This window comes from Rhinopithecus bieti, unplaced genomic scaffold (assembly GCF_001698545.2).
Source record: "Rhinopithecus bieti isolate Rb0 unplaced genomic scaffold, ASM169854v2 scaffold_15796, whole genome shotgun sequence".
NCBI classification, from domain to species: domain Eukaryota; kingdom Metazoa; phylum Chordata; class Mammalia; order Primates; family Cercopithecidae; genus Rhinopithecus; species Rhinopithecus bieti.
In genome coordinates, this window is record NW_016808858.1 from 1,804,586 (window position 1) to 1,819,705 (window position 15,120).

Consider the following 15,120-nt stretch of genomic DNA (forward strand, 5'->3'; position numbering starts at 1 on the left):
CCAGCACCTGTTGTTTCCTGATTTTTTAATAATTGCCATTCTAACTGGTGTGAGATGGTATCTCATTGTAGTTTTGATTTGCATTTCTCTGATGGCAAGTGATGATGAGCATTTTTTCATGTGTCTGTTGGCTGCATAACTGTCTTCTTTTGAGAAGTGTCTGTTCATATCCTTTGCCCACTTTTTGATGGGGTTGTTTGTTTTTTTCTTGTAAATTTGATTGAGTTCTTTGTAGGTTCTGGATATTAGCCCTTTGTCAGATGAGTAGACTGCAAAAATTTTCTCCCATTCTGTAGGTTGGCTGTTCACTCTGATGGTAGTTTCTTTTGCTGTGCAGAGACTCTTTAGTTTAATTAGATCCCATTTGTCAATTTTGGCTTTTGTTGCCGTTGCTTTTGGTGTTTTAGACATGAAGTCCTTGCCCATGCCTATGTCCTGAATACCTAGGTTTTCTTCTAGGGTTTTTATGGTTTTAGGTCTAACATTTAAGTCTCTAATCCATCTTTTTAAAGAATCACTCTTTGTTTCATTGATTTTCTCTATTCTCTATTTTATTATTTCTCTTTCAATCTTTGTAATTTCCTTTCTTATGCTTTCTGAGTTTAGTTTAGTTTTCTTTGTCCAGTTTCTTAAGGTGAAAGTTTAGCTTACTGATTTGAGATTGTTCTATATAGGTGTTTACATCTATGCATTTTCCTTTAAGCACTGCTTTTGCTGCATCTCATAAGTATTGGTACGTTGTGTCTTCATTTTCATTCATCTCAAAGCATTTTTAAATTGTATTTCAGAGAGTTCATCTTTGACCCATTGGTTATGTAGGAGTTAGTTGTTTAATTTCCATATATTTGTGAATTTCCTAAATTTACTTTTGTTATTGATTGCTAAATTCCTTTTATTGTGGTTGGATTAGTAAAAGAAGTATATGAGTAATAAAATGATTGTATAATTTCAACCTTTTAAATTTATCCAGACTCATTTTACAGCCATGATTTATTATGAAAAGTGTTCCATGTGCACTTGAGTTACACTATTTTTCAATTTCTTTCTCAAGGAAACTTAGCCATTTTATATCCCAGCCAGAATAGTCATCATGCCTTACACTTGCTCTATGCTTGCCCACCTCTGTGCCTGGAATGCTCTTCGCCCTCATTTTTCCATGCCCGGCCCTTATTCGTCCTTTAAAATCCAGATCAAGTGAAACCTTCTTTAGAAAGTAATTCCTGATCTCACAAGCTGAATCAAGCTTTCTTTTGTCCACAGTTTTTAAAACTTTACCTTTGATCTGTCATGTTCTGTTTTATATTATGATTGGTTTTATATGTATTTTCTTTTGAGTGATTTATAAACTCTTTGGTGGAAAGACTGAGTCTTGTATATATTTATATTTTTTAGTGAATAAAACACAGTGCCTTAAACATAGTAGACAACAAATCTTCTCCAAATGGTCAAATCAAAATTGATATACTACAAGATACAGAATTATAAACAATACTGTCTATACATTAATTACTGGGCATCTACAGTCTACCAAATATGTTCAGAGACATTTTGTGGTTTGAAATTTTTATATTCAACTTTTAAATATTTGTGGAATTTATTTTTTATTTATAAAGTGAGAAAAGGACCTAAAGAGATTTATACCTCAGTAACATTTTTCAACTGAAACTTCTATTCTCCATGTATGTGTATTTTTTTTTTGTTGGTATATTAGATTCTTATATCTAACTATTATTATGTTCTCTTCTAGTCATTTGTTTACCTGTCCTTGTGGAGACACTACAATCATGGCTTTATATTGTATTGTTTTATGGGAATATGGACTATTAATTTTTATTTTGAAAAGGAAATACATTTACAAAGTTCACAACTCAAAGGGATTTATAGTAAAGTTTTCCTCTCATCCATTTACACCCCCAAAGCAACTGATGTTATTAGTTTATAGTATATTAGCATAGCTCTCTGCTTCAGAGAGAGGTCCTGGAAAAAAGTATGCTGCTGGTCCACTGCAAAATGCAGAGGGTTTTATAGATGAGATGTGAAGAGGTGATGTCTGATGTATGTAAGTCATGGAAAAACCGGTTAGACCAGGTGTGCCATTTGCATAGGGTGTGAATTTCTGGTAGCCCCACCCTAATCTTTTATTATTCAGGTAAGTTTTCTGCCTGAGCTGCGCCATGTTGCTCATTTCTCTGTTACTGTGCATGTGGTAACAAAAACAGGGAAGATGGACCCTCCATGTGTACATGCCTGGCCCCCAGGTAATAGCCTTTTTTTTTTTTTTTTTTTGAGACAGAATTTTGCTCTTGTTGCCCAGGCTGGAGTGCAATGACATTATCTCGCCTCACCGCAGTCTCTGCCTCCCGGGTTCAAGTGATTCTCCTGCCTCAGCCTCCTGAGTAGCTGGGATTACAGGCGTGTGCCACCAACCCCAGCTAATTTTTTTTTAGTAGAGACGGGGTTTCTCCATGTTGGTCAGGCTGATCTCGAACTCCCGACCTCAGGTGATCCGCCCTCCTCGGCCTTCCAAAGTGCTGCGATTACAAGCGTGAGCCACCGCGCCTGATCGCAGGTAGCCCTTTTCTATTGGCACAGCTGCCGGCATTCCCCTGCACTTTCAGCTTGCTAATCTACGTTTGCAGCTACATTTTTCAGGCTGCTTTTTGTTAGAAAAAATAATAATAATTTCTTGGGCTGCTTTTTTTTAGAAGGGAAACTCTGCCAAGGACTCTGTTGCCCCCATTATCTGCTTAAATAATTTCTTTCTCCCTCCTGTGTCAATATTTTATGTATAATTAAGTGTATGTATATTCTTTACTTGACTTTTGCAACTTTTCTGTATATTTAATACTCTGCTGTTTTGACTATGTATTATGCTTTCTACCAATGTAAAATGCCTCTTCATGTTGCTTGATGCTTTATACGTGGCATTTTATTGTAAATAGTTTAAATAAATTTTATAATACATTACTTGAAATTATGTTTAATATCCAAACTCCTTAGTGAAAAAGGGAAAAAAGAGAGGGATTATTTACACGTTGATAGAGCATTTTAAAACGAGATATGAATTCTAATGAATTTTACATGAGAAAGTGATCTTATTGCTTGTTTTCTTATTGCATGTGTAGTAGATTCTAGGTTAAGTTGAGCTATTCACATTTCCTCAAACACATAGACAGGGAACAAGCACCTATGTACAGGCACAGAAGAAAACAGGACACAGCAGAGCGTGCTCCACTGCACAGCCTGGAGTGCACAAGGGTGTGTGACCACAGAGAAAGCCATAAAGGACAGATTGAAATTCTCCACTTTCGATTTCAGAACTAAACATCTCAGTATAATATCAGATAATGACATTTATTTTTCCAGGCCATTATTTAAGTGGAGCTCAGTTTAAGGTGTGGAATATTCATTTAACAGGAACAAAATGCCCGTGGTAGGCCCAAAGAAGTCTGTTTTTGCCTTACAGCTGAATTTTTATAAAAATGTAGTTACAATTAAGGTAGAGATTATTCAGTTTGAACAGTCTTTTAAGTTTGTCTGGAAACACATTTGTCTCTCAGTAGCTATTTAGTAAAAGTATATTGTTTTACATGCCCCAATCAAGAATGAGTTAATCCAACATCTTAATACAGTAAAGGCAGATATGTTGAAGTGAAACTACAAGAACCCCACCATTTCATAAACATTACCATGTTTTCTTTCTCAGTCACCTGCTGACAGATAACCAGGGACCATGACATACACTGAGTGGTGTGCCCGAATCTTTATTTCTGAATTTTAAAAAATAGCGTGAAGTTTTTAGGGGCTTCTGAAATGAAATCCTTTCAAAAGAAAGGATCTTCCTGTCTTCTTAGTAGATGTGTATGAAAGTACTTTGTAAAAAATAACTATATACCAGTGAGACAAATAACAATGGAAAATTTCAGAGAGTTAGACATCAAGCTCTTTCTTCAGCACATGTCTGGAAAGCACGTTTAGATNTCACACCTGGCTAATTTTTGTGTTTTTTTTAGAGACGGGGTTTCTCCATGTTGGTCAGGCTGATCTCGAACTCCCGACCTCAGGTGATCCGCCCTCCTCGGCCTTCCAAAGTGCTGGGATTACAAGCGTGAGCCACCGCGCCTGATCGCAGGTAGCCCTTTTCTATTGGCACAGCTGCCGGCATTCCCCTGCACTTTCAGCTTGCTAATCTACGTTTGCAGCTACATTTTCAGGCTGCTTTTGTTAGAAAAAATAATAATAATTTCTTGGGCTGCTTTTTTTTAGAAGGGAAACTCTGCCAAGGACTCTGTTGCCCCATTATCTGCTTAAATAATTTCTTTCTCCCTCCTGTGTCAATATTTTATGTATAATTAAGTGTATGTATATTCTTTACTTGACTTTTGCAACTTTTCTGTATATTTAATACTCTGCTGTTTTGACTATGTATTATGCTTTCTACCAATGTAAAATGCCTCTTCATGTTGCTTGATGCTTTATACGTGGCATTTTATTGTAAATAGTTTAAATAAATTTTATAATACATTACTTGAAATTATGTTTAATATCCAAACTCCTTAGTGAAAAGGGAAAAAAGAGAGGGATTATTTACACGTTGATAGAGCATTTTAAAACGAGATATGAATTCTAATGAATTTTACATGAGAAAGTGATCTTATTGCTTGTTTTCTTATTGCATGTGTAGTAGATTCTAGGTTAAGTTGAGCTATTCACATTTCCTCAAACACATAGACAGGGAACAAGCACCTATGTACAGGCACAGAAGAAAACAGGACACAGCAGAGCGTGCTCCACTGCACAGCCTGGAGTGCACAAGGGTGTGTGACCACAGAGAAAGCCATAAAGGACAGATTGAAATTCTCCACTTTCGATTTCAGAACTAAACATCTCAGTATAATATCAGATAATGACATTTATTTTCCAGGCCATTATTTAAGTGGAGCTCAGTTTAAGGTGTGGAATATTCATTTAACAGGAACAAAATGCCCGTGGTAGGCCCAAAGAAGTCTGTTTTGCCTTACAGCTGAATTTTATAAAATGTAGTTACAATTAAGGTAGAGATTATTCAGTTTGAACAGTCTTTTAAGTTTGTCTGGAAACACATTTGTCTCTCAGTAGCTATTTAGTAAAAGTATATTGTTTTACATGCCCCAATCAAGAATGAGTTAATCCAACATCTTAATACAGTAAAGGCAGATATGTTGAAGTGAAACTACAAGAACCCCACCATTTCATAAACATTACCATGTTTTCTTTCTCAGTCACCTGCTGACAGATAACCAGGGACCATGACATACACTGAGTGGTGTGCCCGAATCTTTATTTCTGAATTTTAAAAAATAGCGTGAAGTTTTAGGGGCTTCTGAAATGAAATCCTTTCAAAAGAAAGGATCTTCCTGTCTTCTTAGTAGATGTGTATGAAAGTACTTTGTAAAAAATAACTATATACCAGTGAGACAAATAACAATGGAAAATTTCAGAGAGTTAGACATCAAGCTCTTTCTTCAGCACATGTCTGGAAAGCACGTTTAGATTTACTGGTAACACAGATCAAATTCTTATCAATAATTTGAATCTTAATTATACCATTTACTAGTTGCATGACTTTGGGCATGTTATCTAATCTGTAAGCCTCCTGTGCCCCATCTGTGAAGTGGAGGAAGCAATTCCTCAGAATAGTGATAAGGTTTAAATGACATATTATATTCAAAGCACTTTGCACTCATTAAAGATGTTATGAGCAGCTTCTCAATAAAGTGAATCCATTAACATTTTAATGTGTTACTTCAGGGTTTTTTTTTTTTTGTGGCTAATCATGTTTTTTTTTGTGTCCAACAGAAAAATGGGTGGCTCAGCACCACCAGATAGCAGCTGGAGAGGAAGTCTCAGAGTGCCCTACAATGTTGGACCTGGCTTTACTGGAAACTTTTCTACACAGTTAAGAGACTATTTTAATTTTAACTCTTTTAAGGCAGAGCCTTAAAGAAAAAAATACTCAGCCGGGCGCGGTGGCTCACGCCTGTAATATGAGCACTTTGGGAGGCCGAGGTGGGAGGATCACGAGGTCAGGAGATTGAGACCACCCTGGCTAACACGGTGAAACCCCGTCTCTACTAAAAATAGAAAAAAACAGCCGGGCGTGGTGGCAGGCGCCTGTAGTCCCAGCTACTCGGGAGGCTGAGGCAGGAGAATGGCATGAACCCGGGAGGCGGAGCTTGCAGTGAGCTGAGATCACCCCACTGCACTCCAGCCTGGGCAACACAGCCAGACTCCATCTCAAAAAAAAAAAAAAAGAAAGAAAAGAAAAAATACTATAGAGGATAACAGAAAAAGTAAAGTTTATGTAATACCAGCAGGAAACAAAACTGCAAGTTAGAACCAGTGTAATTTTTGCCTGTGAACAATTAGACATCTTTAAACAAGATTGAAGATTTAAAAATTATGGGTGTTGTTGGAACTCAGAAAATGGATAACCCGAAGTATGGTGTTCTGGCATGCTGAGCACTTTGATCTAAAGGATAAAAGTCCTTAGATGCAGCTTCAGAATCAATAGTTCTGACCTCCTACTTCACCCTACAAGAGCTGAGTGGAAGTTTCTCTCTGAAGTTCCCTTATGTGAAGCCCCTGCAGAAGGAAGACAATGACTTTTCTTCCCCTCCCTGAAATTTTACTGACCAGGGAAGATTGAACTCATATAATAGGAAGGAAGACTGAGGCACACCACTTTATCTACACAGGCCTTGTCACAAGCTGTTGACTGTTCCCTAGTTCCATTCAAGTTCCAAAGAGAATTGTTTATAAACTATTGCCTGCTCTTCCGGTCCATTTAACTCTCTTGAAAACCATTTACCACCCCTCAAAACCACCTGCAGTCCTCCACTTCCCCCTCCCCTGTGAAGAGGGTGCCAGTTAAACTTCAGCTATTTGGCCTTTGTTTGAGTCTCACATTTTGTTTGGCTCCTGTATACACTGGTGTGTTAATAAGTTTGCCTTTTCTCCTGTTAATAGATTTTCAGTTTATTTTACCAGATTTGAACCTTCAAAGGCAGAGGGGAAATTCCCTTAACCCTTATAGTGTTAATCTGTTAACCAGTTTTTTTTTTTTTTTAAAGAATGTCTTTTATCTTTGCATTAGAAAAGTCAAGATGCACATCCACTCTACCAGTGAAGTGACAAGAATTTACAATGTGATAGGTACTCTCAGAGGAGCAGTGGAACCAGGTAAAGGAATCATTTGCTTAGCAAATATTGATCAACTAACTGTTATGTGCTGGATACTGCCAACCTCTGGGAGTGCAAAGTGAATCAAAACAAACAAACAAACGAGCAAAGAAAACCAGTGGAACTCACCTAAAAACAAAATAAATAAATATGAAATAATTTTGTATTGTGGTACAGGTGGTGAAGAAAAGTGAATGTTTGGTGCTAGGCTGGGCAGATGACCAAGGCAAATGATAAATTGTGCAGGCCTCAATTAAAGGATCAAGGGAAGCAGGGTAGGGAAAGATGTGTTTTTTTCTGAGTTTTCTGAATTTTTTTTTTACTATATATTTTGCATAGGGAAATATCTTCATGATAACTATAGACATCTATATAAAAATCACACTCTTAGAAAATTAAGGTAATCTTATATTAATGAATCCTTTGCATAGTTTTATTTTCCACAACTAAAGCCACTGATAAAATATATGGACATATAATTTCCATAGAAGTTCAGATGATCTACTAATTAATACATTTTATACATAGTCTTAGTTCATGAAGCCTCAGTTTCTTATGAACTATTTGGTTCTATATTTCTTACCAAAACAGATACTATTAAATGTATGTTAAACATATTAAATGCATGTTTCTTACAAGCAGTGATTTATTTTAGATCAAGAATATTGATATCCTTGTTGTTTGCATATTCTAATGAGTACTAAGTAGTATATAAGTGGCTATTACTGAATAATACTGAGTACCTATTTTGTGCCAGCTCTGTGATAAGCATTGGAGATGGGGAGACAAAAGAAGACACAGACCCGAGACAAAGAGCTCACAGTTTGTGAAGGGAGCCATATACTTAAGGGTGATCAATGCTTTATTACTCCTGAGAGCTGGGTAGGCAGAGAAATTCCCTTTTCTATAGAAAATAAAAAAGGTTCATAGAGGGAGAAAATATTTGAGCTGTACCTTAAAAACTGAATAGAAAGAATAGGAATTGGAGAACTTCCTATGTGGCCACTATGTTCCCTTATTTTGAATATATTAGAAAGTGGTAAGTTAGGTAAGAGAGGAGTAATAGAGAATTACAAAAAATGTGAATAAGGGTAACATTCAGCTTAATTACTTATATGTAGTACTTATAATCATAGTAATACATTGAAATATATATTTGCTTTATCACATTTATGCTTTCTCAGATAGCAGAAACACATATTAAAATCAGAAATAATATATTTTCACAAATCTTAGGGAATCTAGCCTTTTTTTTTTTTTTTTTTGAGTAATGAGTGCTTTGTATTTAGATGCTATTGAGTTATTTGCAATTTACTCTTTTATTGACCCAAAATGACAAATAGTCTTGTATCGATGCTTTCTAGACAGATACATCATTCTGGGAGGTCACCGGGACTCATGGGTGTTTGGTGGTATTGACCCTCAGAGTGGAGCAGCTGTTGTTCATGAAATTGTGAGGAGCTTTGGAACGCTGAAAAAGGAAGGTAATACAAACCAACAGCGAAAAAGCCAATCTATCTGAGTCTCAGTTTAGTCTTCGGTAAAGGGAGTATAAAATACTACTTCAGCCATTACATGTGTTTGGTAAAAATACCAATACAATTTTTAATATTGGTTGGTTAATTGTATTATTTATTTTTTTATTTTATTTATTATTTATTTATTTTTTTTGAGACGGAGTCACTCTGTCGCCCAGGCTGGAGTGTAGTGGCTGGATCTCGGCTCACTGCAAATTCCGCCTCCCGGGTTTACGTCATTCTCCTGCCTCAGCCTCCCGAGTAGCTGGGACTACAGGCCTCCGCCACCTCGCCCGGCTAGTTTTTTTGTATTTTTTTAGTAGAGGCGGGTTTCACCGTGTTAGCCAGGATGGTCTCGATCTCCTGACCTCGTGATCCGCCCGTCTCGGCCTCCCAAAGTGCTGGGATTACAGGCTTGAGCCATCGCGCCCGGCTAATTATATTATTTATTTTTGCATTTATTTATATAACATTTATATTATTGATATTTATGTATTAAGTGATAATCTGAAATAAAGGAATTATACTGTTAATGGTTTTTCTTTGCAACTAAGAAGATGCAGATAGGTTACATCACTAGAGAAAACACACTGAAATTAGATTATAAGCCAAAGCTTCCTAGTTAGAGACTGTAAGCAGATGTTCCTCAGTCTCTTCTAACCCCAGACCTCAGGTTAAATGTATGGAGTAATTAAGGAGATAGATGTTCTGTTCAGAGAAATACTGGTCTTAGGTCTAATGGGATTCTGTCAAAAGTTTGGAATCTGTATTCTCATACCCTGAGCACTGGTGTGCTCTCACCAAAATTAGGTTTATACTCATAACATCATCACTTTAGCCATTTTAGAATCTTCATATGATAGCCAAAGTAAAATTTAGTTCAAATGTTTGCTCTTTAACATAATAATTACACATTGAGAGCAGGAAGTTCATTCTCTTTATTGACCCTGCAAACAAGGTGTCTGGGGGCTGTAAAATATAATCTATATATTTGTAGCTACAATAAAAACAATAATATATGTTGTTTGCATAGTATTTACTTTTTTTGAGAAACTGTTTTTATATGTCCTATGTACTTTGAAGTCATAGCAACTAGGGAGAGGACATATTTGTTTATCTTCTCATGTAACAGATAAGTTAACCAAGGTTTAGAGAATTCGGTAGTTTCCCCAGGATTATGTAGCTAGCATGTGGCAGAATAAGAGAATCAGGGTTTAAACTCAAATTTCTGACTACCAGTCCACAAAACCATGATGTCTCTATTTAAAATGAAATGTAAAGGTGCTCAGTTCTTTTTTCTACACAGCTATCTTATATTTGAAAAAAAAAAAAAAAACAAAACAATGGAGACCTAAATTTACATAATTCACGAAGTAGGTAGTGTTTAATTTTATTACAAAAATGTTTCATGATTTTGCTAGGAAATCCCTGTGGTAACTATACAAAACATCACTGTGACAATTACAAAATATGCCAAAGAAATGGAATGCTGATGAATAATAATAGGAAATTTGAATAACACTATTGACAAAAACAAAAGACTAGCGTCAACAGCTATAGTATATACATTCTTAAGCACACATGAATATTTACTAAGATGATGAGTACTCACAATTTTTGGGGCACCTACTCAGTGCTTTCTAAACATTATTCCATTTAATCCTCCCACAATCAAGTGGTGTCTTCATCTTTACTCTCTTGTTCCTGGTATACAGATGAAGAAATGGAAGTTTAGTAGGTTTGAATAACTTTCCCTTAGTCGTGCTGCTAGTGAGAGAACCAGGGTTTGAAACAAGATCTTGCCTTAACTCCAAGGTCAGTGTTTATAACCTCCAAGACACATCACCCCTCTATTGAATTATGTGGTTTTCAGCAACAGCAAACATTGCTGTTGCTAACTGAGCCCTTATTGATTAATTCTGGCAGAGAATGGAGTGAAATCATATGACCAGCTGATATTGAACAATTGTTTATTTGATGTCAGAACAACAGGAAAGAATTTTAAAGGATTTTCTTTCAGTTATATCTGCTTTCAGAAGACCGAACACATCTAGAAATTTCTTTCTTTGTTCTAGGCAGTTGCAGACCACCAATGACTTCCTATGCATAGCCAATTATTATAAACCTATTAGATTGTTTTATGATCTTGCAAGATCTTTACTGTCACATTTCCCCCCATTTCTATGTAATTGTACTATTTTGTATTGACAACTTTTTAAAATCTTACAAAAGAAAATTACGTAAGTAAAGATTTTTACCACAATTCGCCCTTCCCAAACAATCAATGACTTTTTTTTGTTTTGTTTTGTTTTTTTCCATCTGGGCTTGGTAGTGTCCTGGGTACATTATGAATTTTTTTCTAGCATTTATATATACACATATATTTTAGGGTGGAGACCTAGAAGAACAATTTTGTTTGCAAGCTGGGATGCAGAAGAATTTGGTCTTCTTGGCTCTACTGAATGGGCAGAGGTTAGTTGATAATGTGCTATAATATAAATTTTTATAAAATAAATTAGCCAGGACTTATTTGCCAAGCAAGTAAAATATGAAATGAATATAATAAGAAAATATTCAAAAAATTTTTTCCCCAAAACCTGAAGCAACATATTCTTGTTCAAAATCAGCAATAAAAATCTCTTGCTNTCTACTGAATGGGCAGAGGTTAGTTGATAATGTGCTATAATATAAATTTTTATAAAATAAATTAGCCAGGACTTATTTGCCAAGCAAGTAAAAATATGAAATGAATATAATAAGAAAATATTCAAAAAATTTTTTCCCCCAAAACCTGAAGCAACATATTCTTGTTCAAAAATCAGCAATAAAAATCTCTTGCTAAAGAACTAAGTTTTGTTTGAACTTTTAAGAGCCACTTAATGTCAATTGTCAAAATTATCTTTATTTCCTGGGAGTATGAGAGTAAATAAGCAGATATGCTAGAAACCAAACATCAAAACGAGTCAGTTTCTTAACCATACTGCAGTTTGTTCTTCAAAATATTGTCTTAGCAAACATGAACGACCTAACAGACTTTTCCGTGAATATCTTCCCATAAACATGCCATTTAAATGGAGACTCTTCTCTGATTCGAAGGGAATGAAACTATTTCACATTTATTAAAAATATGAAGTTAAATTGTCTCTATTTCCTGACCACGAAGTCAAATTCTCCTGTATCATGTTTGATTTCTATCATGATTCTATTACACTTTCCAAAATATCTCCTAAAGCTAAATACCTTTTTTTCTTTTTTTGAGATGGAGTCTCACTCTTGCCCAGGCTGGAGTACAGTGACATGATTTCTGCTCACTGCAACCTCAGCATCCCTGGTTCAAGCGATTCTCCTGCCCCAGCCTCCTAAATAGCTGGGATTACAGACCACCACACCTGGCTAATTTTTGTATGTTTAGTAAGATAGGGTTTTGCCATGTTGGCCACGCTGGCCTTGAACTCCTGAGCTTAAGTGATCTGCCTGCCTCGGCCTCCCAAAGTGCTAGGATTACAGGCGTGTGCCACCACGCCTGGCTGTAAGGTATCCTTTTCATTTATCTTTCTTAATTCATAATGACTCTCTCTATATTAAATTATGTTAAAAGTAAGGCAGAAATTTCCACCACCGAATATTTACTAAGCCCTTTGAAAAGTACTTTTACCTGCATGTATTGTTGGCTTTATATAACAGAAACATTAGCTATAAGGTAAATATATGCAAGGTCAATATTTATTCCATTAATTTCCAGTCATGCTGTAAATACTTATTGGCTCCTGTCATGCTCCAGATACTGTGTGAAGCCCAGTAAACTTTAATTTTCTTTGAAAAAGTAAATGGTGTTCTTGTAGACCTAGTGAAAGTTTTATAAGAAAGAATTATGCCAATATCTGGAAGAACCTAAATATTTTGATGGTGTGATTTGTGTCTTTCAAATTGTTTTTTTCACTTACAGTGCATTTTTTTTTCATTTTTTATCTTATAGTCAGAATGCTTATGAAATTACATATTTTAAAGACTCAGAATCCACAATGATATCTCAAAAAAACTTTTGCTATGTGTTATTCTAAAAATGTGCAATTATCAATATTGACCAGGAGATGGTGCCATCCTACAGGAGAACCTGACTTCGTGGTCAGGCGATGACTTAAGTTCACTTATTTTTCATAATATGAAATTTAACTTGAAATTTCATAAACTTAAAATACCTTCATTCTATATGAACCAGATAAGATTTTCTGCTTAAATAATGAGATGTTTATAGAAAGATCTTCACTGAAAAGTCTCAGGTCATTCATGTTTGCTAAGAAAATTTTTTGAAGGATAAACTACAGTATGGTTAAGAAATTAACTCCTTTCTACTTACCATAAGTATATGGACAGTTTCATCTTAAATATTAGTTTTTAACAAGTTTTGCTTGTTGTTTACTACCAGTAATCTTGATTCAAATTCTTTCAAAGCAGCTCTTTTATGAGAATTTCTTATGTCAAATTTGTCATTAATATGGATCAGCTCAATTAGAAGTCTACATACGTTAAATTGTTAAATGTAGATGTGCATTTTGTGGAGGAGGGAGAGTGGGTTATAACTTTATCGTTTTCCTTTTTCTTATAGGAGAATTCAAGACTCCTTCAAGAGCGTGGCGTGGCTTATATTAATGCTGATTCATCTATAGAAGGTGAATATTGTTGGTCTCATAAGAAAAGATGTGATTAAACTAGGAGCAGCAGTCTAGTTAATAAATTATGCACTAACAAGGGAGGCTATGTATTAACATGTGGTTGGGGAGTCTACTGCAACCTCTGACAGAAAGCAGTGTGTGAACCCTAGTTGAGAGTTGGGTGAGGCCTAGGTGAGCAAGTTTTTCTTTTCTTCTTTCCTTTCCTTTTCCTTTTGTTTTCTTTTCTTACTTTTTTTTTTTTGTTTGTTTTGAAGTATAGAGTACTAATTCAGAAAAGCAGCATTCTTTGATTAGCTTCATCTGGCAGATTTCTTTTTATATATGGCAGGAAATTAGTAAGTATCTGTTGAATGATTAAGTCAGGGACCTAAAAGTTTTATAATTTAGAATGATGTAGGAAAAAGTATCATTTGTGGGGTGCGGTGGCTCACACCTGTAATTGCAGCACTTTGGGAGGCTGAAGTGGGTGGATTACTTCAGGTCAGGATATCGAAACCAGCCTGGCCAACGTGGTAAAACCCCATAGCTATTACAAATGCAAAAATTAGCTGGGTGTGGTGGCACACTCAGTATAGATAATATACAAAATCAATCTTGAATTATAATTATATGCAGGTACTTTAGAAAGGGTAGGATCAAACCACTCTGGGAGTTCAGAGGAGAGAATAATAGAAACTTCAGAAAAGGCTTGAGAAATGGGATAGGCATTTGAGGCTGACTTTGAAGAATGGAAATATTTTTAATAAGCAAAGGACCAAACTAAAGGAAATCTCAGATTGATTTCCATGAAAATGAAAGAGTCCATTGTCACTACAGTCCAGCTCCACTAATATGTCTGTATCTTGACCATATGCAACATCCCAGCCATTGCACTCCTGTTCTCTACATCAGATTGCTCTTCAACACCTCTTTACCTGTTTAATCCTTATCCTTAGACCTTCCTTTGAAATGTTACTTTTTCAGGGAAGACATGTCTTTGTGGCACTCATAACTGTCATTATTAATTATTTGTTTTACAAGTAATAGACTGTATTCTTTAACAAGGAACAGACAGTATCTTGCTTATTCACTCCTGGATTCCTAATGTCTTATTAAATAAATATTTGTGGCACGGTTGCAAAAAATAAAGGACTAAATGAATGAAGGGGGGATTTTTTAGAATATTTTCTTTAGTGTATTAGTAAATTTGCCATGTCAACACTTGGAGCGTGAGACCTTGATGGAGTTACATTGGCATTTACATTTTCCTTTCCTTTTTCTGTTTTTTTCTTTGTTTGCTGGCTTGTTTTGAGTCAGGGTCTCACTCTGCAGTCCAGGCTGGAGTGCCTGGAGCAATCATGGCTCACTAGTCTTGACCTACCAGACTCAAGTGATCCTTCAACCTCAGTCTCCTTGGTAGCTGGGACTACAGGCAAGTGCCCATGTCCAGCTAATCTTTGTATTTTTTTTTATTTTTATTATTATACTTTAAGTTCTAGGGTACATGTGCACAAGCGCAGGTTTGTTACATATGTATACTTGTGCCATGTTGGTGTGCTGCACCCATCAACTCGTCAGCACCCATTAACTCGTCATTTACATCAGGTATAACTCCCAATGCAATCCCTCCCCCCTTCCCCCTCCCTCCTCCCCATAATAGGCCCCAGTGTGTGATGTTCCCCTTCCCGAGTCCAAGTGATCTCATTGTTCAGTTCCCACCCATGAGTGAG

General features: G+C 35.9%; 1 protein-coding gene across 2 annotated transcripts in view; it reads left to right on the forward strand.

Moving 5' to 3' along the window:
• FOLH1 (folate hydrolase 1) overlaps positions 1–15,120 on the forward strand; it is a 72,172-nt gene that overhangs the window by 32,639 nt on the left and 24,413 nt on the right. For both annotated transcript variants that reach the window (XM_017887655.1, XM_017887656.1), the window contains exons 8-12: positions 5,839–5,937; positions 7,136–7,221; positions 8,586–8,705; positions 11,128–11,210; positions 13,345–13,408. In XM_017887655.1, coding sequence (XP_017743144.1) covers positions 5,839–5,937; positions 7,136–7,221; positions 8,586–8,705; positions 11,128–11,210; positions 13,345–13,408 — 452 coding nt within the window. The remainder of the gene's footprint in view (positions 1–5,838; positions 5,938–7,135; positions 7,222–8,585; positions 8,706–11,127; positions 11,211–13,344; positions 13,409–15,120) is intronic.